Consider the following 26,293-nt stretch of genomic DNA (forward strand, 5'->3'; position numbering starts at 1 on the left):
TGTTCTTTTTCCCCCCCCCCCCCCCCCCCCCCCCATGTCATTCCAAACCCGAAAAAGCTTTGTTCGTCTTCGGAACTCAATTTAGGATATTTTGGATGAAAACCGGGATGCTTGTGATGATTGACTGCCAAGTAAATTACACTGTCAAGGTCCAGAAAAGTATGAAAGACATCGTCAGAATAGTCCATCTGCCATCAGTGGTTCAACCGTAATGTTATGAAGCGTACGCTGCTTGCGTTCAGCGGATATTCTCCAAAATGGTGCTACAGTGATGTGGAGAGACACGGAGGAGACGAATTGTTGAATAAAGTCGTTATTTTTGTTTTCTTCGCGTACAAAAAGTATTCTCGTCGCTTCATAACGTTACAGTTGAACCACTGATGGCAAATGGACTATTCTGACGATGTCTTTTATACTTTTCTGGACCTTGACAGTGTAATTTACTTGGCAGTCAATCGTCACAAGCCTCCCGGTTTTCATCCAAAATATCTTAAAGTGTGTTCCCGAAGACGAACGAAGCTTTTACGGGTTTGGAATGACATGGGGGGGGGGTAAGTGATTAATGACAAAATTTTCATTTTGGGGTGGAGTATCCCTTTAAGTAGCCTAAGTATGATTATTCTAATTTATTATATACTGTGATATCTTAAATCAAAAGCATATTTGTGTCACAAAAATGGGTTACATTTGGATGTTTTATTTAACCAACAGTGTATATTTCTATTTTAAGTAGGCCTACATTTAAGTGTAGTCATGTTCTTAGTGTGTAAAAAGGCTGTATATAATGTATATTTATTTTAGTTTAGTTCCTTATATGGACCTGTGGAATGTTTGCTTACATTTGTGATCTCATTGTAGATACAGACATCAGTGGGAATTGCATCTGCTGCATTCCTCTGCAGCCAAGACAGTCTGGTGGGAATGGAAGAGAGATTTCAGTAGTTTCATACATCCAGACCATGACGTCCCGCATGATGTCATCTGTTTTGATTTCAGAAGCCTAACATCATGAGCAAATATCGAACAAGATGCGAAAGTAGGAAATACATAACCATTTCTAAATGTTGGCATTCAAATTTTTGTTTGGCTGACTTGTGTGGTAGCTGCTTGGAGAATGATCAAAATTAGGCCTATTATTAGCATATGTGTGTGGATAAGAAGAAACTGGATGGAAAGATCACTATTATTTTTTATTATATAAAATAATATTAATTGTTATACATATTATTACAGCTGTTTTGAGTTTTTCCTTTTATTTTTGTTCCTATTTAGTGAGCAACTGCAGAATGATTTAAACTAAGTGCACCATCTGCTGGCTCTTCAAGGAATAACAAAAAAAATGTCAACAATACTAGGAAGATGTACAGTAATATAACACAACAGGCTCATTAAACGTGCAGAATTGTTTATAATTGTGTGCAAATATGAATGCAATTAACAGGCTTTCAGACTAGTGGCAACAATGGCACAAAAAATGCTCTCTTTAGCTTATGTTGCACCGTAATGTTGAATTTCTTCTGACAGTCCAATAGAAGCAGAGTAGTTTATTCTATTGTAGTGACATTTTCTGGCAATGAGAAATGTTAAAATGTTAAAACTTTTTTTCTAGCAATGAAAAATGTTGAGAAGGGTAACATATTCAGCCCCATTTGTTTGGGTGATGCAGGAAGTATTTCTCCCCGGACTGCAACCACCCACTGTTGTCTACTACATGAGGAGCTTGACATCTAAAATGAGCCTAGTCTTAGTGTAGCTGATTGCTCCTTCAGGCTTGACACCTCTTTTGGGGGGCACAGTGGCACCATAGTGGTTTTCTCGGAACGGTGGATGTGGACAGGGAGTGAATAAAGATGTCCATATAGATAGGGGCCAGTCGTGCAGCATATGTTCTTGGTGTACATTAGCTTAAACCTCAGAATCTCTCTATTTACCCATCTCTCCTCAGCTGTAAACCAACTCAGTATGGTCTTCATGGTACAGAGAACAGTTTGTTTGGCATGTAGATCATGAGAGTGTTTGGTTTTACAAGCGCGGCTGTACACATGACATTAAATTGTTTACTGAAACTATTCACAGTGCCTTTGGTTGGTTTTATCACGAGAGACGAGAAAAACCAGTGAGACTAGAGGAATGCAGGGAAAAAGCCTATGATAGAATACATGCCCAACTGCACGAGGACCAGCCTTATTTGGAGGCAAACGATTATACTTTGGAAACAGAAGAGCCAGAAACACTAAATGAGGGAGAAAAACTGCAGAAAAAATGATGGTAGATTTTTAGGGCACAGATTTTATGTGCTGTTATCTAAATTGCTCTACTGCACAAAGGCAAAACTACACATTTCGTCGAAATCCAAACTGGATGTCTTGCATTACAAAAAAAAAAACTTTATAATGTAAAATAAATAAATAATTCACAATATGACCGTTTACTGTATTTTTAATCAAATACATGCAGTCATATGCACTTGAAACCCAATGCAAAGCAGGAATTAAACAAGATATTGGGAAAAAGCATTCCAGCTTGTTTGTTCTGATGTTATCATGCCTCACACTTTTCAGTAACACAAGTTCTAGACTCAGTTCCAAAATTTCATGAAGTTTCATGATTCTTGACTGATACCAATTTTGATACCATCGAAAAAAACACCAGTACTGATTTTTTTTTTTTACTTATCAATTTGGTACCAAAGTACATCCATGTTTTTTTGTGAAACATCCTCACCTTTCCCCAAGAGAGCAAGTCTCTCATCTTCTTTTAACCTCTTAAGACCCGAGGAAAAAGTTAGTTTTTTCCATGTCTTTACATTGTTTAGAGCATTAAAAATAATGTAAAAAAAAAATATATATAAAAAAAGATATTTCATTCATAAGTTAAGCTATGTGCTCGGTAGAGGACATCGGGACTCAACTTCTTTAAAAAAATAAAAAGACATGAATGAACATGCATAGGCAAAAACAATAGATTTTTTAAATCACCAATACATTTTTAGTTTTCAAGATTTTAAAAAAAATCAAACTTTGTATAAAGATGATTCTCAACTATGTTATAACAGAATGATTCAATATACAATTTTTCTTTCAGCAAAATGTGTGTAAAATGGCCGTAAACAGGTTTTCTCATTATATACAATGTATCTATAAACTAAATCTAATTTGCATATTAATGTGTTTTGGGGCAACATGTAATGAAAAAACAAGTGTAATAATGGGAGTAATAATTGACAAGATTTTCATAATAATATATAATAGTTCATAGAATATAGAAATATAATTTCTTTCCCTGTTCATTTGTTATGTCTCCCAAAATGCGTAATAAACATGCTTTTAGTCCCGGTATGTATGAAATCAACGTCCTGTTTTGTAACAGAAAGTCATATTTTGATTTGAAACCCCATAACATTTTCCTGAGATGTTGATTTATGACACACAGTTTAAAAATTAGTCCGATTTAAATGATAATGACAAAATAGTATAATATTTCCATAAGAGTGTCACTAAATTAATTTCAGACATTTTTGAAGACCAAGGAGAAGGAGTGGTCATGGTGAAACATCCAAACATTTAGTATTTCTGAAAAGCCCTGAATGTGCTCTATACAGGACATCCAGACTTACTTACTTACAAACTGTGGCATGTACAGTCTCAGAGAAATTCACAAAAATATAATGTCCTCATATGAGGCCGCAGGGTCTTAAGAGGTTAATGGTGTTAATTTCAGATGGTTAGGTCTTTATACTCATTTGTGACAGCTTCAGTCGAACACCGTTAGATGATAGCCTGATTCATTTAATTAATGTTTCTTTTATGTTTTTTTCTGTGTTGCATACTGGCAGACAGCATTATTGTAGTTAACTAAAACTAAAGCCATAAAAAAAACCTTCTGTTACTTGAAATAAACTTTAACTGGAATAAAAAAACATTTTAAATTTTCACTTATTTTAACTTAATGTTCTAAAATAGCTAAAACTTAAATAAAATTAAATAAAAACTAGTTCAACATTTAAAAAAACAAATACTACTAATAAAAATGACCGAAACGCAACAAAATTACTAAAACAAACTAAAAATAATAGAAACAATTTCAAAAATATTAATAAAAACTATAGTACTCAATGATACTAAAATAACACTGCTGACAGGCCAGGCTCCATAATACTTAAAACATGGCGATGATATAAATAAAATAATTAAAAATTAAGAATCCACACACCTATTTAGCAGGATTTTGAGTATCGCAACATTGCAGAAAAACACACATTGCTTTGAGTTTGGATCATGCCACCAGATTAGTTGCTTTTGGATGTGTGCATTTCTTAGTTTGTAATTAGAAAACAAAACAAGACACCATGTCACTTTTTGAAAGCAGAATTTATTCGATATGGTACCCTTGACATTTCTGGAGACGTGACAGCATTATTGTGTAAGTCCGCTTAGTAACATATGCTTGGCTGTATACTATATTTATGCCTTTGGACTTAGCACTGGATTATGTTGTTTGTATTTAAAAGGCAGCACTAAACACAACAGCACACAAATTTACAAGACTAATTCACTTTCTGTTCATATTTACAACAAATCCTCAAACACATTCACACCAGAGACCAGCTAATATCCATTAATAACATCCAAAAAAGAGACTCAACCAAATTTGAGAGTGTGAGTAAAATATTAGAAACCAGTTCAGAGTACCTCATATTTGGGGCTTGAATTTTTCCGAATATATCGCACACTCAGCAAGAGCACAAATTCTGCTTGCTCAGTTGCTGCAGTCAGTCGGTGGATAATTTTTCAATGTCAGTCTTAAATCATAGTGTTTTGACTATTTCAATTCGCGCCGTGCCTTTCTCTTATATCGCTCACATAAAAATAACTCGCACTTAATTACGTTATTTCATACCCTACGCATGGGTTGATTAAAGTGGTCAGTCACTATGGCAACTGGCCTACCGTGATTCACCAATACTTGGCTGTTTTACTCAACAACAGATAATTACTGGGCAAAAAGGTTATGTTTTTGGCTGATGGTCTCTGGGTATTTAAGACTAATAGAGATTAACAATAACAGGTGATGTATTCGTGCAGAATACAATGTATGTTATATAAAACCACATAAATACACACTTTCTGCTTTATAAGGCTTAATTTGAATAATAAAAACACAGCACACTATAAAGAAATACTGGAGACACTGTAATGCACATGACATATAAATATTCAGTGTAATATGTATTCATAGTGCTCTGTGGGAAGCAAAATAGAAGTAGTTCACCCAAAAACGAACAGGCGAGTAAATAATGACGAGAGATTTTCATTTTTGGGTGAACTTTTCCTTTAAAGATTCTTTCAGCTACTTCATTAGATACCTTAAAGCTTTTTAACAAATATATTTACTTAAATGTCCATAGTGTATATTGGTCATCTTAATACATTAAGACTACAGAGTAGAGTATGATTAAGACTGGTTTTCCCTGACAGGTATAGGATGTGTTCGGCACATAGACGGTTCGCACGTTTGCACAATTTTTAGAGATATTCACAGAATGCTCATGCTCTTCTGCTCTCTCTCAACAGTCAGGTGCCCTTAACGCAGTACCTGACAGGAAGTAGCAGGAGTTGGGCAGAGAATCTGCATGTGATCAACCCCTGGATCTCCCAGGCAATGTGGGGGCCGTCTCAAAGCTCCCATACGTGTTGGCCAGACAGCACAGGAGAAATGTGCACATTCAAGATTAGGTTTGGAGGACGGCAATCAGAGCTGCTGAGGGGCGGCCTGCTCCCTGTAGCCTAAAGGAAAGAGCATCAGAGTTCACAAGACAGCTATACTGTATGTATACACTACAGCGGTCATGTTTTTCAAGGTCTCTCATGCTCACCAAGGCTGCATTTATTTGATAAAAATACAGTAAAAACAGTAAAATAATTTCTAATTATTTTTGAAATTATGTATAAAATAGTTTCAATTTCGACATTTCTGAATTTTCAGCAGCCGTTACTCCAGTCTTCAGTGTGACATGATACTTCAGAAAAAATTTTAATATGCTGATTGCACAAGAAAAAATATTCTTATTATTACTGTTGAAAACAGTTGTGCTGCTCAATATTTTTGTGCAAACCATAATTTTCCCTCCAGGATTCTTTGATGAATAGAAAGTTCAAACTTTTGTTTTTGATATATAAATCTTTTGAAACAACACCTTCATCAATTTAATGCATCCTTGCTGAATAAAAGTATTAATTTGTTTCCCAAAAAAGAAAAAAAAAACATACTGACCCCAAACGTATGGCAAACTGAGTTAAAGTTAAAGTTAAAATGAATAAATGTGGATTTTGTAACCTCGTTAAATATCTAGCATCGTAACTGAAAGGTTGTAGGTAGGTGAATAAAGTCTTGTTCACTGGTTTCTTCCTCATTTTATGACTTGCATAATGCATGATTTGTTTTTTTTTAAGCCTCCTGTCACTGTATTATAACAGAAGGTTTGGAAGGATGTGAGGATGACAATTTAAATTTTTTTTGTGAACTATTATTTAAAAAAAAATTTTTTTTGTTAATTGAAATAAAACTGAAATAAAACTTAAAAAAAGAAAATTTAAATTAGTTGAATTTTGAAGAAAAATGTTGCCGTAGCAACTAACTGAAATAAAATAATATAAAAGTAAAGTAAAAAAACCCCACTAAAACTGCAATAAAATAAAGCTAAATAGAAATACTTAATAAAAAAAACTAATAATGATGAAAGCGCATACAGTAACAATTACTGAAACCTACTGAAAACTAAAATGAAAACTGAAAATATAAAAATAAAGGTAATTCAAAATATATGTAATATATAAAATAACAGTATATAAATAATACTATTATTTACTTTGAATCCTTTTTGTGTAGTCAAATAAAGTACATAAACCAAATGACCAAACAACAGTTTTATTTCTTACAGAAAGAAGCCTAAAGAAGGTTTGAAAGCATCCCCAGCAAACCTAAATATTAAAAAAAAAAACAGCCCCTCGCCAACAATATCTGAATGCTACCACCTGATGCGAGTGGCACTTGGCAAAGTTCAGTTTTCATATATATCGCCTAGAAAATGCCTCAGTGGGGTTTACATTTTACAGCACTGGTTCAGCTCGAGAAGCAGTCTTATCTGTGCACTGAAATATCACAGGTTTTGGCTTTATCTTGCAGTATTTATAATGAGATGTAGAATGGGAATAGATTAATGACTCATGACCTTCTTAAAGCATTGCATTATAATGGGTTTAAACGTAGATGAACTCAATGCATTAAAGCTTTAAAAAAATCAAGACCCAAGCTTCAACTATCAAGCATATTCTTTTTAGCATGCGAGCCATTTAGTAATCTGTACTGCACACTTTAAGGCAAATATAGTAGTTAAAGGGACAGTTCACCACAAAAAAGAGCAACTGTAGTTATTGTTAATATTCATTGCATTCCAAACCCAAATGACTTTCCTTCTTAAAGAAAATCCTGGACGTAATCCTCAGCCTAATGAAAATGTTTTATATTTTATTCAAATCTCTTCAATTATTCAGTAGATCCAGTTCACAAAACTGGTCTGAATGACTCGTTCACAAATCGGACTGATTCAGTCCTCCCTGACTCATTGATTTAGGCTATTAACAGCCCACGAAGCTACTTTGAAATATTCTTATGGTGCATTTTGAAGCTTGACAGCCCTATTCCTTATTTAATTTCATTATATAAGCCTCATTCTTCAGTTCTCATTATATCCTGTCACCACAACATTTATCAAACATTCACCTTTTGTGTTTCAAGAAAGAAAGAAAATCATGCAGGTCTGAATTATGATTTTTGAGGTGAACTATTACTTTAACCTGTCTTCCAAGGTGGCCGAGCCACAAAGGCAAGGCTGCTGAAAGATCTTGTCAAAGGGCTCAGCGTGCAACTGAAGGAGTTAGTGGTGCATCGTCGCAGTCTCTGTATGAAGTCACACTTTTGCAAAGCTTCTTTTCTAATGAACGCTATGGTTCTACTGGCATTTAATGGACAAAAAGTGGATCAAACAGACTGAGAGGCGACTGGCAGATGGCAGGTGGTGGGAGGCACATTATCCAAGATGGATCAGAATAAACAGAATGGGAGAAGCCGAGCTTGCAGCATGGGCAGTGATAATGGGCTGAGATGAGTGACCAAACTGTGAGGACAGCAGACCTGTATCAAATAATTGTGTTATGCCATTTAGAATATTACCATGTTTTCTATTGCATCTAGAACGGTTTTCATTAGTGATAATATTTCATAAGGGTTACATACACACTGCAGATTTGACAATTATTTGACAATCAACATTTAAATGCAAGAATGAATCCCCTAAATTATCATTCTGTTGGCATAGTTGGCAAAATGATAATTACAGAGAGTTTTTGGGGTCTCTATGAACATATAAAATGTATGTAAATGTATGAACTTAATTATGCAAAATTTAAGCCATATTTTAAGGCAATATTTCATGCATTAGTGGAAAGGCCAATCTTATAATGCATTGAAACAAGCTCAATAAAAGAAATAATTTTATACAGTTCAAATGAATTAAAAACAAGCTAATGCAACATAACTCTTAGACATTTTGTCACATCTTAATTTCGAAGATAAAAGCAGTTTTATGTGTATCCTTTTGCGCTATCCTTTTCTGTGGCCATACATTTTAAATTTAGATCCAGAATAAAAAGAAAGTCAGGATAACTAAACGAATTTTAGTTTGCACAAAAATAAATAGTATAAAGGAATAAATTACATTTTAAAATGTATTAAAATATATTAAAACTGTTGCTTTAAATTGTAACAATATTCCGCATTCTTCTGCATTTTCTTTATAATACTATGTGACCCTGGACCACAAAACCAGTCATAAGGGTCAATTTTTTGGAACTGAGATTTATACATCACATCTGAAAACTAGAATAAATAAGCTTTCAATTGATGCATGGTTTGTTAGGATAGGACAATATTTGGCCGAGATACAACTATATGAAAATCTGGAATCTGAGGGTGCAAAAAAAATCACCTTTAAAGTTGTCCAAATGAAGTTCTTAGCAATGCATATTATTAATCAAAAATTAAGTTTTGATATATTTATGGTAGGAAATTTACAAAATATCTTCATGGAACATGATCTTTACTTAATATCCTAATAATTTTTGGTATATAAGAAAAATCGATAATTTTGACCCATACAATGTTGGCTATTGCTGCAAATATACCTGTGCTCTTAAGACTGGTTTTGTGGTCCAGGGTCACATTTAATATTTTTATTAGGTTAAAAATGGGACTGTTGATGCGTCTCATGTGTGTGAAAGAAACTAATAATAAAATAATATTTTTATGTTATTTTATATATAGCATTTGCTGCCTCCAAACACACATTAAATTTAATATTAAAGCCCTTACACTCTTATACAATATTGAGGTTGCAAAAGTCGGTTACAAAGAAACATTGCATTTATAACAAAACACTTTTTTTTTTTTGCAGTGTAGATGCAGTATGTATGTGCATGGCCAATGCTTGCAGGATGTTTTTTTTTACGATATTTGAGACAGGTCTGAGTATAATTAGCGACAAGACAAAAGTCAAATATTTGGTTCACCTACCTTCAGAAACTTTTGATCCAAAAGGTTATGAAATAGCAAAATAAATAAATAATTAATAGATTAGAATTTTGAATCATATGTTTAAATGTTCAATGACAGTATGAACATTCCACAGTAAAAACATGTGACAAAGTTCTGTGAATTGCTTCGTCCGCCTACACAGAACAATTACTGCAGAGCTTTCAATCCACTCCTACCAGCAGACCGCTCTAATAGTCATTGTTCAAAGGATTCTGGCACCTTCTACAGCCCTGGAAGGCGGAGATGATATTAGAAGGAGCGAGAAAGATGTCAGGTTGAACATGAACGGAGCTGACTATGGCCCACAGCAGGGTGACTGCTGAAATCCTGTCATCTTCTACACTTACCACGCATGAGAAAGGGATAGTTCACCCAAAAATGAAAATTCTGTCATCATTTACTCACGCTCATATTGTTCCAAACCTGTTTAATTTTCTTTCTACTGCAGAACAATCACAAAAGAAGATATCCTGAAGGATGTTTCAGCAGTTTTTGTCAATATGATGAAAGTCCAACATTTTTGGAATGACATGAGGGTGAGTAAGTAATGACAGAATATTAATTTTTGGGTAGACTATCCCTTTAAATGCACAGTATGTTCTAGTTTGGCTAGAGATCATTAAAAACTGATCTGTCAAATCATGAGCATTGATCACCTATTCCTAGAACAAAAAACGATGCATTAAGAACCTTTTGAATTTGAAGATCAGGGTAAATTTAGCTTATTTTGTCTTCTGGGAAACATGTAAATATCTTCTGCAGCTTCTAAAAAAAATATGATATTTGGGCAAAATAAGAAAAATGTTCATTCTGTTGATGCACTTAATGCATGGTTTTTCCTTCTGGAGCATCTGTGAGCGTTTGATCCTTCTGTAATTGTTGCATACGAGACCCTCAGTTGTCCTCATGTGAAAAGATGGATCTCAAAATCATACAGTCATTGTTGGAAAGGGTTCAAATATGCAGAAGATGCTGGATAACCAAAGAATTTGTGGGACCTGAAGGATTTTTCTGAAGAACAGCAGGCAGTTTAACTGTTCAGGACAAACAAGGGACTCATGAACAACTATCACTAAACAAAAAAACACAGCTGTGGATCATTCAGGTAACAACAAAGTATTAAGAATCAAGTGTATGTAAAATTTTGAACAGGGTCATTTTTATAAATTCAACTATTATTTTCTCTTGTGGACTATATGTAAATATCTTTTATGTGAAATATCTTATTCAGGTCAGTACTGAATAAACAATAACATGCATTTTGTATGATCCCTCTTGTTTTGGAAAAATAATTAACATTTTGCAGATTCTGCAAGGTGTATGTTAACTTTTGACTTCAACTGTATAAATACAAATATATATTACATATATTTATTAAATATATACATGTATGCACACACACACACACATATTAGGTAAACCCAAACTTTTATTTTGGATGCAATTAATCTCAATTAATCGATTTGACAGCACTAAAAATAATTGTTAATTAATATTTTGTTTCACATTATTTACTTTTTACTGGAACACAAAAGTAGAATTGTTTTAAGAATTTATTTTGTAATATTTTTTTTTAACAGAAGCCCACACTGGCCTTTGATATCAATATCCAGCAAAGGCAATAAATAAATACATAAAAGTATCAAAGTTGTCAATACTCTTCTGTTCCACAAAGAAAGAAAAAAAACTATACATATGACAAAATTGTCAATTTGGGGAGGGAGGGGGTTTCGGGGGGCTACCGAAACCACCAAAAATATTTAATAAATGAAAAAGGTGCTTGTAGTGGTATTATGGAGGAATACTCACTGGCAAGAATGACCATGTCCATTCCCCAAAATATGCTCATGATCCAGCCCACCATGACAATGGCAGTGACGATCTGGATGAAGGCGGCTGCGATGTTCAGCCAGAAAACGCAGCACATGTGCCTGTCGGGAAGGTCTGTCCTCGCTCCGCACAGAACCGTGAAGGCTGAGATGAATGTACCTGTCACAAAAATACAGCGAGATGCCGTCAACATGGGACAATATGATCCTCTTCTGTGGTTAAAATAGTTAACACATGCAATATGACCTCAGTCTTGATCTCATCTTAAAACCGCACACTGTAATGATATCATTCATCATGGTGTGAATAATACCGTACATTACAGTAAGGTCTGAGACATAATTATGGCATAAAATATTAACAGAGGAGCTTGAATATAAATTAACATGGTGATTTTAGTAGCAGTCAGTGTCAGACATGCCTGTAGCTTTTATTACATCTGCGGTCTTGGCTGAAATGAATGTTTGTACTGTGCTTAAAAGATTATCATTGAATAATAAGTCATATGGATTACAAATGACAAATATGTTCTTTTTTTGCAAAGACAAATCAATAAACATTTGTCGCATGTTATTTAAGAGATGAAGATGTTCTTTTCATGTTCAATTTAAAGAGCAGTCTGCTTTTAAATCTGGGCACAAAGCAATTCCAAGGAGACATTTTCAGTATTTAAGTATGTGTTATGCTGTTCTGATCTTTCCACAGATCTGCAGGACTAGTCTGAAGAAGAGTCTCATTTGGGAACTCTTGGGAACTTTAACCAACATGGTACTGTAACCCGCCAAGACATCTCTTGTCAGATACATTTTTTTCTATCCCCCTCAATCCAGGGCAATTAGGTTATGAATAGCTTTCCACATTTGTAAGGCCGATAAGCATAATTCACACTGAAGGAGTCTGAGCAAGCACTATGCTGCCAAGCACAGTTTAGCATCTCATTAGTGTTATCACAATAATAGATTCTAATAGGGAGGACAGCGGCTGAACATTAGCATAGCCCACAAAACTGATGAGCCTCCTCATTATGAGAAATGTACTTTATTCACCCCGGATACAGCCTGTTCTTTAGTTAACAGTATGGTCTGCCACTATAAAATGCATGGCTGTTATTCAGAATGACTGGGATTGAACCTCTTAAGTATATCATTTGAAAGGGGCTTTCCAAGTAGAGAAGGGAAAAAAAATCACTTTTCACAGTTTTTTTATTCCCACGGCCGTTATACAAACAATACACTTACTGTACTGCCCCCAAAAGCAGACAGCTTACAATACACACCAAGGAATGAAATAATGAGTGTAGGAAGTGGAAAAAGACATCCTTCTCTCTTAGTCCCTAGACTTGAGGAGAAGATATGCATATGCATTCTCATTCATCTCAATGGCAGTTGCTGGACTGGCACATGCAGCCCTAGAAGTATTTGACTGAAGCATTTGAACCATTCACCTGAGCCATAAATACCATGTGAATGATTACATTATATTATTACTTTTTGCACCAGACAAAAAGTCTGGCAAGCCTGTAAAGAGCCCTATACAAAGAAAAAAAAATCAGACATTGGTGAAATATCTATTATAATATATTTGCAGTTTTGCGGTTAATATGTTTAAAAAATAATATTATTACTATTATATTTTAAATATAATAATGTAAATATAAATATTAATTAGAATTTTATTCAAATTATTTTAAATATTTTAAATAGATTTTAATACATTTAGAAATATTGTGAAATAATATGTCTAAAATGTAATTTATTTCTTTGAATTTTTAAGATGAATTTTCAGCAGCAATAAATAAATAAATAAATAGTCACATTTATGTATTAATAGTTAGTAAGGTAGTTGTTAAGTTTACTGTAGTCAAAACATAGAATTAAGGGATCTAAAATATGGTCATGCAGAGTAATGCATTAATACATGCTTTATTAGTACTAACAAACCGCCAATATGCTAGTAATATGCATATTAATAAGTATAGTTAAAATTGAGAATTGGTTCTTAAACTAAAGTGTTACCAAATAAATAAATAAATATTCCAGTCCTCATTGCAATGATCATTCAGCAATCATTCTAATATGCTGATTTGGTGCTCAAGAATCATTTATTATTATCATCATCGAAGTTGAAAACAGTTGCGTCGCTTAATATTTTTGTGGAAACTGTGATATTTTTTCAGGATTCTTTGATTAATAGAATGTCCAAGAGCAGCAATGATTTGAAATAGATTTTTTAAAAACATATATGTCTTTTTTGTCACTTTCAAATTTAATGTGACTTTGCTGAATAGTTTTTTTTTTTTTTTACTAAATCTTACTGACACCAAACTTTTGAATGGCAGTGCATACAGTATAAATTGAAATTCAATTGAAACATGTGTTATATATTAAATATAATTTAAAATAGTCAGACAGACAGACAATCAGACATGGATAGACGGATGGACAGACAGACAGACAGACAGATAGACAGATAGATAGACATTTATATTTAGTTCATATTTCATCATATTTAATAAATCAACTGTGGATAAGGATGAAAAAACAACTTATCACAATGGAGTACATGTGTTATATTCATTATTCTTTGAATATATTCCTCTTCCTGTCATTCGAATTCCAATTCAGCTTACTTTAGGGTGGCAATTCGATTCAAATGGACAAATTCACAATAAATCGAAAGAAAGCCAGGTCCTGAATTTTGCTCAACCCTGCCAGCCATCCATCGCTATGCTTTCAGTCTGCATGGCTGAGTGAACACTGCTCAGGTCTAAGTGACAAACAGAGCCTTGGGTGTTTGTAGCACCCTAATTAAACTGAATGATGCGAGGACCCCCACTCCACCATATTATCAAACACTCACACACACACTCGCTGGACAAATCAACTGTGTGATCTCGCATCAGGCTGTCAACAATACTTCTGCCTGTCAAACTGCATTAAGCACGGGATACCCAGGCAAATGTCTGCTTGCATATGCCAGACATATAATTTAGAGGCCACATCACACGTCATAACTATTCAACAGAGACATGCACACATTCACACTTGTTTTCTCTATGAAGAAGGAATGCTTGAAAATAAGATACAGTAGGGTGGTGAGGGGTCCTAGTCCCTGCACTTTAGGCTCACAATCACTATAATTTTCCTCAGCCTTTCTCACACGCGCCCCATTGCCAGTGTGGGAGGTTAATTATCCTGTTCAGTTCCTTTTCTTCTGAGAGAGACAAATGTTGCTAGGAGAGCGTGTGTGGAGCTTCTCAGGTGCCAATGTCATTTTTTTAGCGCTCTCGGATGTTTTAAACATACATACTGTAAGAACGTTTGGTATAAATAGTCGTGGTGACCCTTGGAGATGCAAGGAATGAAAATCAGTTATCTTCTCTCCCATTGTTCACCCTCTTCAGACTGGAAGCTAGTGGATGCACCATTCAGTTTCAGAAAGTCATTCAAAGACTCTTTACTTGTTGATTGCACATATTGATTGAGTTTCTTCAAGTCAGACAGCATGGTTCGGCAAACCATTGCATAAAACTGGAGAGACAAAGAATGACCTCAAGTCTAACAAAAGAGAGATTTCAACACACTCTCCCTCTCTTCAGATTTAAATAGAGCACAAGAGTAGGGTTATAGAGGTTATAATGCTACTCAAAATCTCCATAGAGATATTGATTTTTAGCAATAAGGAATAAACATTTCACGAAAGACCTACGCCTTTAAAAATATAAATTCCAAAAAGGGGGTCTTCGCAGCGATGCCATAAAGATGCCATAGAGAACCGTTTTCCTCTATGAATAACCTTTTGTGCAATAGAACGTTTCCATGGATGGTAAAGGTTCTTCATGGAACCACTGATGCCAATAAACAAACTTTTTTTAAGGCGTGCGCTATGAGCTTTAAGCATGTTGAGCAATACATGCTTCTGCTAAAGCATGGGTGATTTCAAATTAAATACAGAATAGCTGACATCACTTCAAAAGCCAACCTGAAAGACAAATTTGCAGGACTGAATTTCTATTTTACAATAGTAGTTTTTGATTTCTGAGTAAAATAAAGTCTGTGTTACTATAGGACTAAATTCACAAAATTCTCCTTTGATGTACACTACTTTTCAAAACTGTGCGGTCAGTATGATTAAAAAAAAAATGCTTATATTCAGCAAGGATCCATTAAATTGATGAAAAGTGACAGTAAAGACATTTTAAGGTTACAAAAGATTTCTATTTCAAACAAATGCTGTTAAATTAACTTAAATATATTAATTTATTAGCATATATTGATTAAAAGAATCCTGATAAAAAAGTATCACTTTCTCCGCAAAAATATTAAGCAGCACAACTGTTTTCAACAATGCTAATAATAAGAAAGGTTTCTTAAGCAGTAAATCAGCATATTAGAATGATTTATGAAGGATCATGTGACACTGAATAAATTACATGTACATTTTTAAAACTGTAATAATATTTTACAATATTACGTTTTACTGTATTTTGATTAAATAAGCCAGTAGCGTATGATTGTGTACAGTATATCCTCAAGGGAATCCATGGTTCGAAAATGTTAATGTTAACTCATGGCAATCTGAGTTTTTGTAAGCTAGTGAAGCTATATATGATAAAGTCATTTTTAATGTCTTATTTTTTTAAATGCATATGGAGAAAATTAAGCAGAGTACATACAGCACCTCTCTACCATTTAATATTATGCACGCTGTGTTTGGTCCATAGGTGGCTAGTAAACTTGGCCCGAGAGCTTGATGTATAACAGAGCCATTTGGAAAGCAAGGTGAAGGATTAGCCTCAAGGTAGGCCTAGAAAACATGCACAGGGACCATTCCGGAAATTGAAAATTCCACAACAGCTCTGCGGCCTCTATTTATAACAGCTCAAGGATGAGAGCCAAGACAGCTTGCGAGGAGACGCGACAAAGTCAGTCTGACTGCCTGCAGCCATCGCAGTTTTCAGTCATTCTGTGAGAAGCTGATTACTCATCAGTCATTTACTGGCTGTTCAATCCCTTCCGAAGAGAGAGTCATTTAGGTTAACACTGTCTTTTATGAGGCTCACAGCACCAATACTGCTCATTTAATATATACTTTAAGGGACAATTTTACTTGGTGTGACTGGGCCTTGAGAAGATCAGAAATGAGGCAGCATGCTAGAACAATTTGTGATATGAAAACCCCATAAGGGGAACAACTTGAGTCATTTTCATTACCCCAAAACTTAAACTTCGAGATGAACTTGTGCTTTATTGCCAAATCTTACAATCAATTTTTTCTGTTCACTGAGTTTGCTGTTTATTGTTAATATAGTCTCCGTCATTAATCACACTGCAAATCTTATGTAATCTGAAGCAAGAACATCAGTGTAATTTGTTATCAGGTGTCTCTACTGACTGCCACAGCGCAGCTGTATTAAAAATGACACCAATAACAGTCTCTGAATGATGTTATCCCATTCATCTCATTTTGTGAGTGAAGAGACCGTCTGTATAAAATTAGAAGTTACAGCAATCAGTTGTCTTCTATCTGCTGCCAAAAATGTTGCGCTGAAAGCCATTTTTCGGCTCTCTAAGCTAACTATTGTCACAAAAACACCAACTGTGCCCTCATTCTGGTAATCATGTATAATATTGTAACTGAACTGAATCCATCACCTGCAATTTAATAAAAGAAATCTCATACTTTGGTCTGAGATGTCCTGTGGTTTCTTTCACTGCACTTCCGAGAGACATTAGTTTCTTATTTGTTTTTCTTCCTTTCCTTTTTTTATGTTGGGTCTCAGCCTTAAAAGGCATGTCCACCGACCACCTACAGTCCATTCACTGACTATCTGATGCATATTTTACACAAAACTGGGAAGGTTTTTTGCGTCTGGCTGTCTAGTTCAAATCTACCATTGTCCAAATATGCACATACTTCCCTACTATAATGCATGCAAACAGCAATATGTCAAATAAGCATTATATCCGCATATGAAGCATCATGGTGACAGAGAACTGAACTAAGAGCCAGGCTACCATTCAAAAGTTTAGGGTCTGTCACATTTTTTATGTATTTGAAAGAATATCTTATGGTTATCAAGAATGCTTTACTTGTTTAGAAAAAAAATGTTTCTTTTTTCTTTTTAATTTATTTTTAAATGTTATTTATCCAAGTGATAGTAAGTGATAATATTTTTGAATCATTAAAAATGTTTTCACCTTTTTTTAATCAATTCAATACATCCTTGCTGAATAAAAGCATAAATTAAAAATTAAAAAACGTACTGACTGCAAACATTTAGGTGTTGTAGGTAGAAAGAAAATTGGAAAGTTGTTGTGTTTAAATTAAAGACCTGAGGTCTGTTATGTCTGTTACAAAAAAATAAGCTCTAAGCTAGTGAATATAGTATATCTGGGAATATTTTTATAGTTAAAACCTGCATACCCATGCAACATACTTCATCAAAGGCTGAGAGGAAATTTCAATTTCGTTCATACTTAAAAACATTTGATTTCAGACTCATCTTAAATTTGCATCGCAAAGCTTTGAATGTTAACACAATGAAAAGAGTAAAGTAAAACACCACATTAGAGTAACACTACACAGTTAACCTCTGCAGTCAGTTTATTTTTAGCTTGAATCCACAAGAGAGTTAAGGTCACATAGAAGAGTCCTCTACCTGACAGTCATAGGCTCCTCTGCATGTCTGTTTTTCCTCTGTAATTCTGTTTGCTTTATGAAACGCTTACAAGAAGCTTTTAATATATTATTAAAGTTCTAAAAGAAGTAATGCAATCTAAAACGATAACCATACTTAATTTTTTTGCCCGTTTAAGTGCACTTTGAAGGACCCCCTTGGAATGAATTCATTTGCTGGCTTATCTACCTCTTTCAATCTTAGAGGAGATAGGCAGGCAGGCTTCTGCTAGCATATCTGCTGTCATGGAAACTAGAAGAGCACCAGGGCTAGAGCGATAGGTTCAGTTCAAAGAGTGTTGGGGTAGCATCGGCATGAGCAACACAAATCTCTCAAATTGTCCTGCTGAGAAAATAGTTTAAACCAGCCTAAGGTGGTCTGCACCTAAACCAGCTGGCCAACCAGCTAAACCAGTAGAAGACCAGGTTTTACACTGTTTTGTCAGCAGGGTTATCACTGAAAAGACTTCTGTCATTTTCAAATCTCTGGTTAATGAGATTTACTGCACATTCCTGGTTGGGTAAAAAATATCTTGTGGAAATGGGAAAATTAAAGCCAAAAAAAAGCCATTATTCTAGAATAAATTATTCAGGACATTCAGTTTTAGCATTTTCATAAAACTGTGTTTCTGAAGCTAAATGCATCTGAAGCGGTGGACCTTTGTCTTTTCTTTGCACTTCAACCCTCACATTTTAAATGATACTCTAATTTTAGGCTTAAAGTACAGTCTGTTTCAAACAAGGGTTTTGTATGATATTCACTATATATTTCCCTCTACTTTTGGAAAGCTTTTAGCACATTATTATCCTTCCTTTGGATGTATTAAATGCCAGAAATCTACACGCTCACCACAAAATTGAATTTTTTTTCTCATGTGAAAAGACTTCCCATTTAGTTTCAGATCAGGTCAAGACGAGAAGTCAACAGTTTTCCTTATTTAGACCTTGAGAAACTCCTTTTTTTGGATGAAATTCTATCCATATCTGATTACATCTAAACCAAATATATTTTTGAAAAGGCTACATATTTGGCCACACAAAGCCTGAATTAAAACAAGATTTTTCTAGTATGCCTGAACAAATGGTGCAAATGAGCATGCAAGCCTAAAATTAAACAGCTGTGAATCCAACTGTCAAAACAATTTTGATGCCACAGATTTTCAGAATGGCTGAACACCAATGTCACAATTTAATTTTAAATCTGCAGTGTTGGATAGGAAAAATTGTTTAAAACCAGAGGGATTTACTAAATTGCAGTTTACAGAGATTCAGCACAGGTAATGCATTATGAAAAATGAAGTGTTTTTCCACCCTGGTCGACAAAAGATCATTTATTAAATATGATAAAATATCTATCCATCCATCCATGCACAATTCAAAGTTGGCCCTGACAAACTTTGTTGTTTTAGGTAAAATTTCTAGTTCTTTGAATTTATGTATAATTTACATTTTAGCTTTATTTAGTCACAATGTCTGAAGCAACTTATTTAAAAGTATGCTTATTGCATTATTAGCGTCAAAGAACTGTTTAATGCAACATCGCTGCATAAACAATAACCCAGATGCACAGCTCTGTCATTGTTTGGACATGAAATCTTTTAATAAGACCCTCAATTTGTGCACATGTAAATTAGCATGATTTGATCATTTGAATCTAAACTCATCTGGCACCCAGCACATGCCCTGCAAAGTTTCGGCAATTAAAGGTGAGGAGAGCAGGTTGTCAAGCATGACTCACTAACTAGAGTGATAGTCTCTGACCACCCGAGCGCAGACAGTGTGCTCAAGAGAGCCCCATTTGGCTCTTGGCATTTTCCCTTGTATCATCGTCATCCAAACATGGGCTCTCTTGTCATAATATTCCACTCTAGTTTATGTATGAGCAACTGTGCAGCAGACAGGAGCTCAGTAAACCATGCCCACGTGCACAGATGATACGAGACAGGCACATTACTGCCTACAGAATGCATGTTCATTCTGTAAGTATTTATACAGCATATGCACTGATTTATACTGAATGCTTGCGTCCTCCAAAAGCACTCCATGTCCTCCAGACTCCAGAGGGACTGGCCGAAACTTGAGGAGGAAAGGCTATGCTGAAGTGGACTGCAAGATTAGATGACTTGAGGCACGGGTCCAATGGGGGTATCCTGATGGATGAAACCAATATTAACATAAAAACCAGAGGGCCACAAGTGGCTCAGTGATGCGGTCACCGGGTTGATTACTGTATGTTCAATCTAATTGCAACTGTCAGAGATGGATTCCAAGCTCTGCAAATGTCCCGGATGCATAAGTCTGGGCAAAGATGTCATAGATGAGCCGCATATTTCCCATGCCCTGCTAAAAGTAGGGCTGGCTTGACAATATCGATTACCGGTTTTTAAATGTGCAGTAAGTGATTTCTAAGAAAACACTATTGTTATTTGAAATCAACAAAACAAGCACGCCCCTACTTAAAAGGATCATGTCTTGATAGGTCCGCCCCCAAATTCACAAACATGCCATGTACTTACTGGTGATTGGCTACAAGTGTGTTTTGGCGCTGGGTCTGATTCACTTTCAAAAGCATTTCTCAGAAATTGCTTACTGCACCTTTAATTGATTATCATTTTGAAGAACCAATATCAATTTAATGTGACGTGATTTAACGCCTCAGTTTAAGGTTTATACTACTAGTTATAGTATAAAATAATCATGAATGAACATCAGAAGGTATGTTAAAAAAACAATACAACTTACTGAAATGTATAATGCCTCATGTATTCACTCATTTTATGTTTCAAATGCAAAAAGTCGTCAAAAATTTTTTCGTAAACAATGCGTCACGTTACATTTACCTCAGAGAAGACACTCAATACACTAACCAGATATTGGCATCTCATTTATTGCAAGTTTTAATAAATTTGTCATAGGACAACCACAGTTTAAATGTTTAGATTTTAACAACAAATTGGAGTAAAAAATATGAAAAACTGATTTAAAAAATGTCTTATTTAAACTTTAAATATTTGTACACAACTCAATAAATTGAATAAATATACTGAAATCTGAATCAAGTAGAGAAGCTTTTGAATCAATTTGTAAAATCTGTGTCAATTCCCGTTAACAAAAAGGGGTAAGTATCTATAACTGTGGGCTTAAAAAGAAGAGATATCTGATGTACTGCATTATCCATAAAAGACTAGGGAGGGAGCCACAAGGTATCAGCTCACCTATCAAGACAATTCACTTGGCACATATTAGTAGTGTTCAGGGTAAAGTTTCAGCACAATGCTTTTGTATTGAAAGACTTTTTTGCAAAATAACCAGGAGTATGATCCTTTTGTTACTATTACTAGCATTTTTCAAAGACATTCTCTGAGGTCATAAGGCTTCCCAGCCTTATTAGACATAAGGGAGATCAATATTCTTCTGCCATGTGTGCTTTTATACTTTGGAAGCTACAAAGTGATGCTTTAAATGTGTCTAATGCAGTGGTACTAGAATTCTTAAAGAGAAAATAAAACAACCCATCTTGTCTTTGAAGACTGACATCATGGCACAATCTATTGGCAATTAAGAAAAGAGGCGTGTTGGATGAAAGAAGATGCTCGCAAAAACTGATCACACACATGACCAGATACCAAAGATTAGCAATTACTTAGACCGAACTAACATGATTGAGAATCAAGTTGGAAATGACAATATCAAGATGGATGAACGGACCGGCTAGGAAGGAGAAAAGGTCAAGTTATCAATCGGGCTAATGGGGTGGATGCAATTATTTATGATCATCTTGATTATCTGTTCTGGTATGCTCTCGGATGCACGTGATGGATCTGTTACCACACTTCGAAAATTGGAAATGAAATAAAAACAGCTCGTATTGAATCTTGACCTAAATGTCAGCGAGAAACACGATCTGATCCTGTTCGTGACCAGATACTCCAAGTGCGTTTTGGTGCTTTATGGCTCAATAAGAAATAATGTTGTTCCTGATCATAAAAATAATCTATATTAAAACACATGTGCCTGGCTGTTAGAAATATCATCTTTTAATTCATATTGAAAAATAAGTTCTAACAAAAATGACCATGAAGTAACAACATATACCTCTTATACTTTGACTACAGTGTAAGCATATTAATCATTATTTTCACAAATATCATGCATTTTTAAATCACAAGCCAAAATATTATATAAATTACTTTGGGTTTTACCATATGACAACTTGAACTAATCATGATGGCATTTCCTGTTTATGTTTTTGTCACATGACAACAACATGGCTTTCTACATGTTGCTTGTACCACTTTTATACAAACAAAACGTATTCAATATTTATTTTCCGAAGCAATAATAACACAAGGTTAGCCAACCTACTCAAGGGTCATCTTGTTGAGATTTTCAGCCTTTTGATGAGACTTTTTCTTCATTGTACCACCCACATGTTTGACTTCATGCCCCACAAACACATACAAATAGATTTTAATTCAGAAATTTAAAACATGTTCATTGTACAGTAGGTGGATCCATGTGTGTATTTTTCTGTTTTGCTGTGTTAACTAGGCTAATAGACACGTACAAAAAATTAACGTCACGTCATTGACCCATATGCAAAAATATCACTAAAAACATAATAAAAACGTATTAAGGAATGCATGAATGAATACATACCATAAGCGTTAATCGAAGTATTTAGACATTCAAATCGCAATTGCAAAGTAGGCCTAGCCTATAAACAATAATTGCAAGCATGTAGTACAGATATATTTAAACTGTATAAGTATAGCCTATTCAAAGCAAATTGAAATGACTTAAAGCGCGCACTGAAAGAACTTGTTGATGGAATGTCGTTTATTTGGGGTGTAAGTACAGTGTTATTTCTCGCAGGTCAGGTGGTTGTGTGTAAATGAGCGAATAGCCTCGTCGTACTCACCCAGTCCGGGCACAAATGTGTTGAGAAACAGACAGATGACAGCTACTGGGAAAGGCATATAGGGGATGGCAGCGCGTAAAGCCCCTTTCTTCTCCCTGACTTGAACAACAACTCCGCTGGTAGAAGAAGAAACTCCTTTTTCGTTCATTTCTGTGTCTTTCTGGTCCATTTCCCGATTTTTTAAACTACTTGCAAAGCTTGAAATCCTTGTTTTGGTTTGTACTGGACACTATCAGGCGCAGCTCCAGCGCGAGCGTCAGCTTTATGTTGTAATGAGTGCGCGCAGTGAACGGTAGGCGTCACACTTACTACTGTGTCAGTGAGCGATAGTACTGTAGATCGTTACACGATGGATTTAAAGTCACAGTGGTGACTTTAACGGACCTAAGCGACAGGTTATAACTGGATTATCCCGATTGTTTGAAATATTACTGATATCCAGTAAACTGATGCTCAGTGTCTTCAAACGCTGTAAAACAGTAGTTAAAAGGATTTTCGTTCACACAAAAAAGAAAATTCAGTCGACCCACATGACTTTAAAGTTCAATTATAATTTCTTTATATCTTTAAATTTCTATGGATTTTTGAACGTTTTATATTGCTTAACAATACTGTAGGCTACAACAATCAGTAAATATAGAGTATAGTCACCTTTCAAATCTCCCTTTCATGTAATGTTTTGGAGCCCATTGAGAACAGCTCAAGAAAGGCAAACATAGACACCTTCTGAAAATAAAAATGAGACAATTATTAGATAATTTAAAAATATTCATTGTGTTTAATTTTTGTCTTGTTTATTTTATTTTCCCTTTATACCACAGTCTCCCTGCTCCTCTGTGAAAATTCACCTACTGTTTATCCAGAAGGATACTCTTTGGTGAGCCATAGCCTGTCACTGACAGTCTTTGAAAATGCTGTGTTGCACCTTGACTCAAAAGGCCATCCAAAGCCAGAGCTGTCACAATGAACCAAGCTGCAAATCAAAACCATCTGGGTCTGTTAACAGCTGTGGGTCTGCAGCCCTGGCACATACTCAGAACACTTGCCATTTCCCAGCCTGCAGACCTGCAGTGTGCATAATTATTACAGTAGATTTTTCTTCTTGTGCCATTATTTGAGGATGCACATACTTATCATGGGAAAAGTGAGAAAATTATCAAACAATATGATTGATATAAGGATATTTTGATCAATTTAACCATCTAGTGCTCCTCGCATGGTGGTTAAAAATAAAAAATGACTTTTTTATTTCAATGAAATTAATGCACTATATTTTATAGATTGATTTTTTTATTTAATACATATAATTTATTTTATTTTATTTTTTACATTTTATACATATTTTATGGGTACTAAATTATATGTATGCAGTACCACTTTTTGAGCACAGACCTGAAAATGATATTTCAATTTCCAAAGTATCATTTGAACCATTCAGTGGACAGTTCTTATATGCCTTTTTCTACTATAAAGAACCTTTTGTGCAATAGAAAGCTTCCATGGATGCTACAGGTTCTGCATGGAACCATAGATGCCAATAATCTTTTTAAAGAGTATATTCCAGAACATTTCTAGCAAACAAAACTCTTACTTATTAAATCATCATATTCTCTAGATTTCATCTCCAAATCACGCATATATAGACCTCAGGAATAAGCATCTCCAAAGTGAAAGGACTTTTTCATTATTTTTACCCTGACGTGATTCATTTAAATGTGCTGCTAAGACTCTTTATTTGCAGTATAATTATATCAGGGTGTTCATGACAACCCAAGCGCTGAAGTATAAAGGAGTCTGAAGGGTTGTGAGGTGCATGAGCTAATGTATAGCCTGCACTGCAGATACGTGTTCCTGCTTTATTTCCTTGCCCTTGGGAAAAACAGCCAAATGAAAACAGACAATTGATTTCAGTTCAGGCTGTTTTGACATTTTTAGTACACACATGCACTCTTTGTGCAATGAAATCATGTCAGTCTTTGGAGGCTGAAGTAATTCCACCAGTGAGATTTAGATGCTCCATTCTTAAACTTAACAAACAGGTACCATTTGTCAGACATTTCGCTATAAATATTCATGAAGGTGACCCCCCCCCACCCCCACCATCCCAAAGTCAGTCATTTTATTGTCAGGTCACCTAGCAACAGGGTATTCTAGGCGGATGTGGTTAATTTAAAATCTTTCTTGTATAACGTCAGCTGTAAAAGTGTAACGTGAAATGCTAAAAAGTCATTCTGGCTTTTCTTTATGCATGCATTTTGTATTCCTTGTGGTTTTAGAAACCAGGACACCAAAGAAATATCAAATATCAGGATAACATGTTATAGCTTTCCATCTGGAGGGACAAGAGTGGCTGTGGGCTTAATATTAATGATTACTTCATATCTCGTTTTTAATATTTCTTTGGCCCTTCAGGCAAAAGAGGAGGGGGGAGTAGAGATGCATGCACGAAATATATTGCGGCCAGCTTTTATCCACCATAGGCTGTAGAATAAACAACTGTTTATGTATTTAAAATGTGATAGTTAGTAGTTTTGTCATAATGTCTGTTTTTAAAGCCAGCTGATCCACTATCCACTTTTTTTTTAATTTATAATTTTTTTACCGATTTTCAGTTTTATCACAATGCAGATGTCAGGCAAAAGAGGAGGGGGGAGTAGAGATGCATGCACGAAATATATTGCGGCCAGCTTTTATCCACCATAGGCTGTAGAATAAACAACTGTTTATGTATTTAAAATGTGATAGTTAGTAGTTTTGTCATAATGTCTGTTTTTAAAGCCAGCTGATCCACTATCCACTTTTTTTTAAATTTATAATTTTTTTACCGATTTTCAGTTTTATCACAATGCAGATATTTGCTGGATGAAGAATAGGCCAATTAATCCTGAAATAATTTTTGCATTTTGATTGTCAAGTCTGAATACAACACATTTGAAATCCATTTGTCCACAATCTGCGATAGAAAAAACACACTGGCTGGCATCAGTGCTTGCCACCACCTGTCTGGTCTCCTGTCTTATCTGCTACATCAAAGCTGTCTGGTTCAGTTGGACGCTTACTTGCAGTCTTCTGCTCTGCTCAGCTCAGCTCTTGGCTGCTGATTATTTTGGAATGAAATATTCAATTTGCAGCCCTGTGACAGACAAATAAAAAGCAAAGTCTCATTCCAGTTGCTCTGTAAAAAATACTGAAGCTTATAGGTCAAAAATGGCA

The 26,293-nt window shown here is 34.9% G+C and overlaps 1 protein-coding gene across 2 annotated transcripts; it reads right to left on the bottom strand.

Annotated features, from left to right (window-relative positions):
• Positions 1–4,366: 4,366 nt before the first annotated feature.
• On the bottom strand, positions 4,367–23,372 carry stum (stum, mechanosensory transduction mediator homolog). Of its 2 annotated transcripts, XM_016294658.1 has the most exons (4): positions 23,081–23,372; positions 11,461–11,640; positions 9,631–9,639; positions 4,367–5,786 (listed from the first exon to the last, which is right to left on the bottom strand). In XM_016294658.1, exons 1-4 carry the CDS (start codon positions 23,247–23,249, stop codon positions 5,752–5,754), a joined length of 393 nt encoding a protein of 130 aa, XP_016150144.1. In that variant the 5' UTR covers positions 23,250–23,372; the 3' UTR covers positions 4,367–5,751. The 2 variants fall into 2 exon arrangements, with proteins under 2 accessions (XP_016150144.1, XP_016150145.1); XM_016294659.1 differs by lacking the exon at positions 9,631–9,639.
• Between the last annotated feature and the right edge of the window lie 2,921 nt (positions 23,373–26,293).

Source organism: Sinocyclocheilus grahami, unplaced genomic scaffold (assembly GCF_001515645.1).
Source record: "Sinocyclocheilus grahami isolate Dianchi unplaced genomic scaffold, SAMN03320097.WGS_v1.1 scaffold321.1, whole genome shotgun sequence".
Lineage (NCBI taxonomy): Eukaryota > Metazoa > Chordata > Actinopteri > Cypriniformes > Cyprinidae > Sinocyclocheilus > Sinocyclocheilus grahami.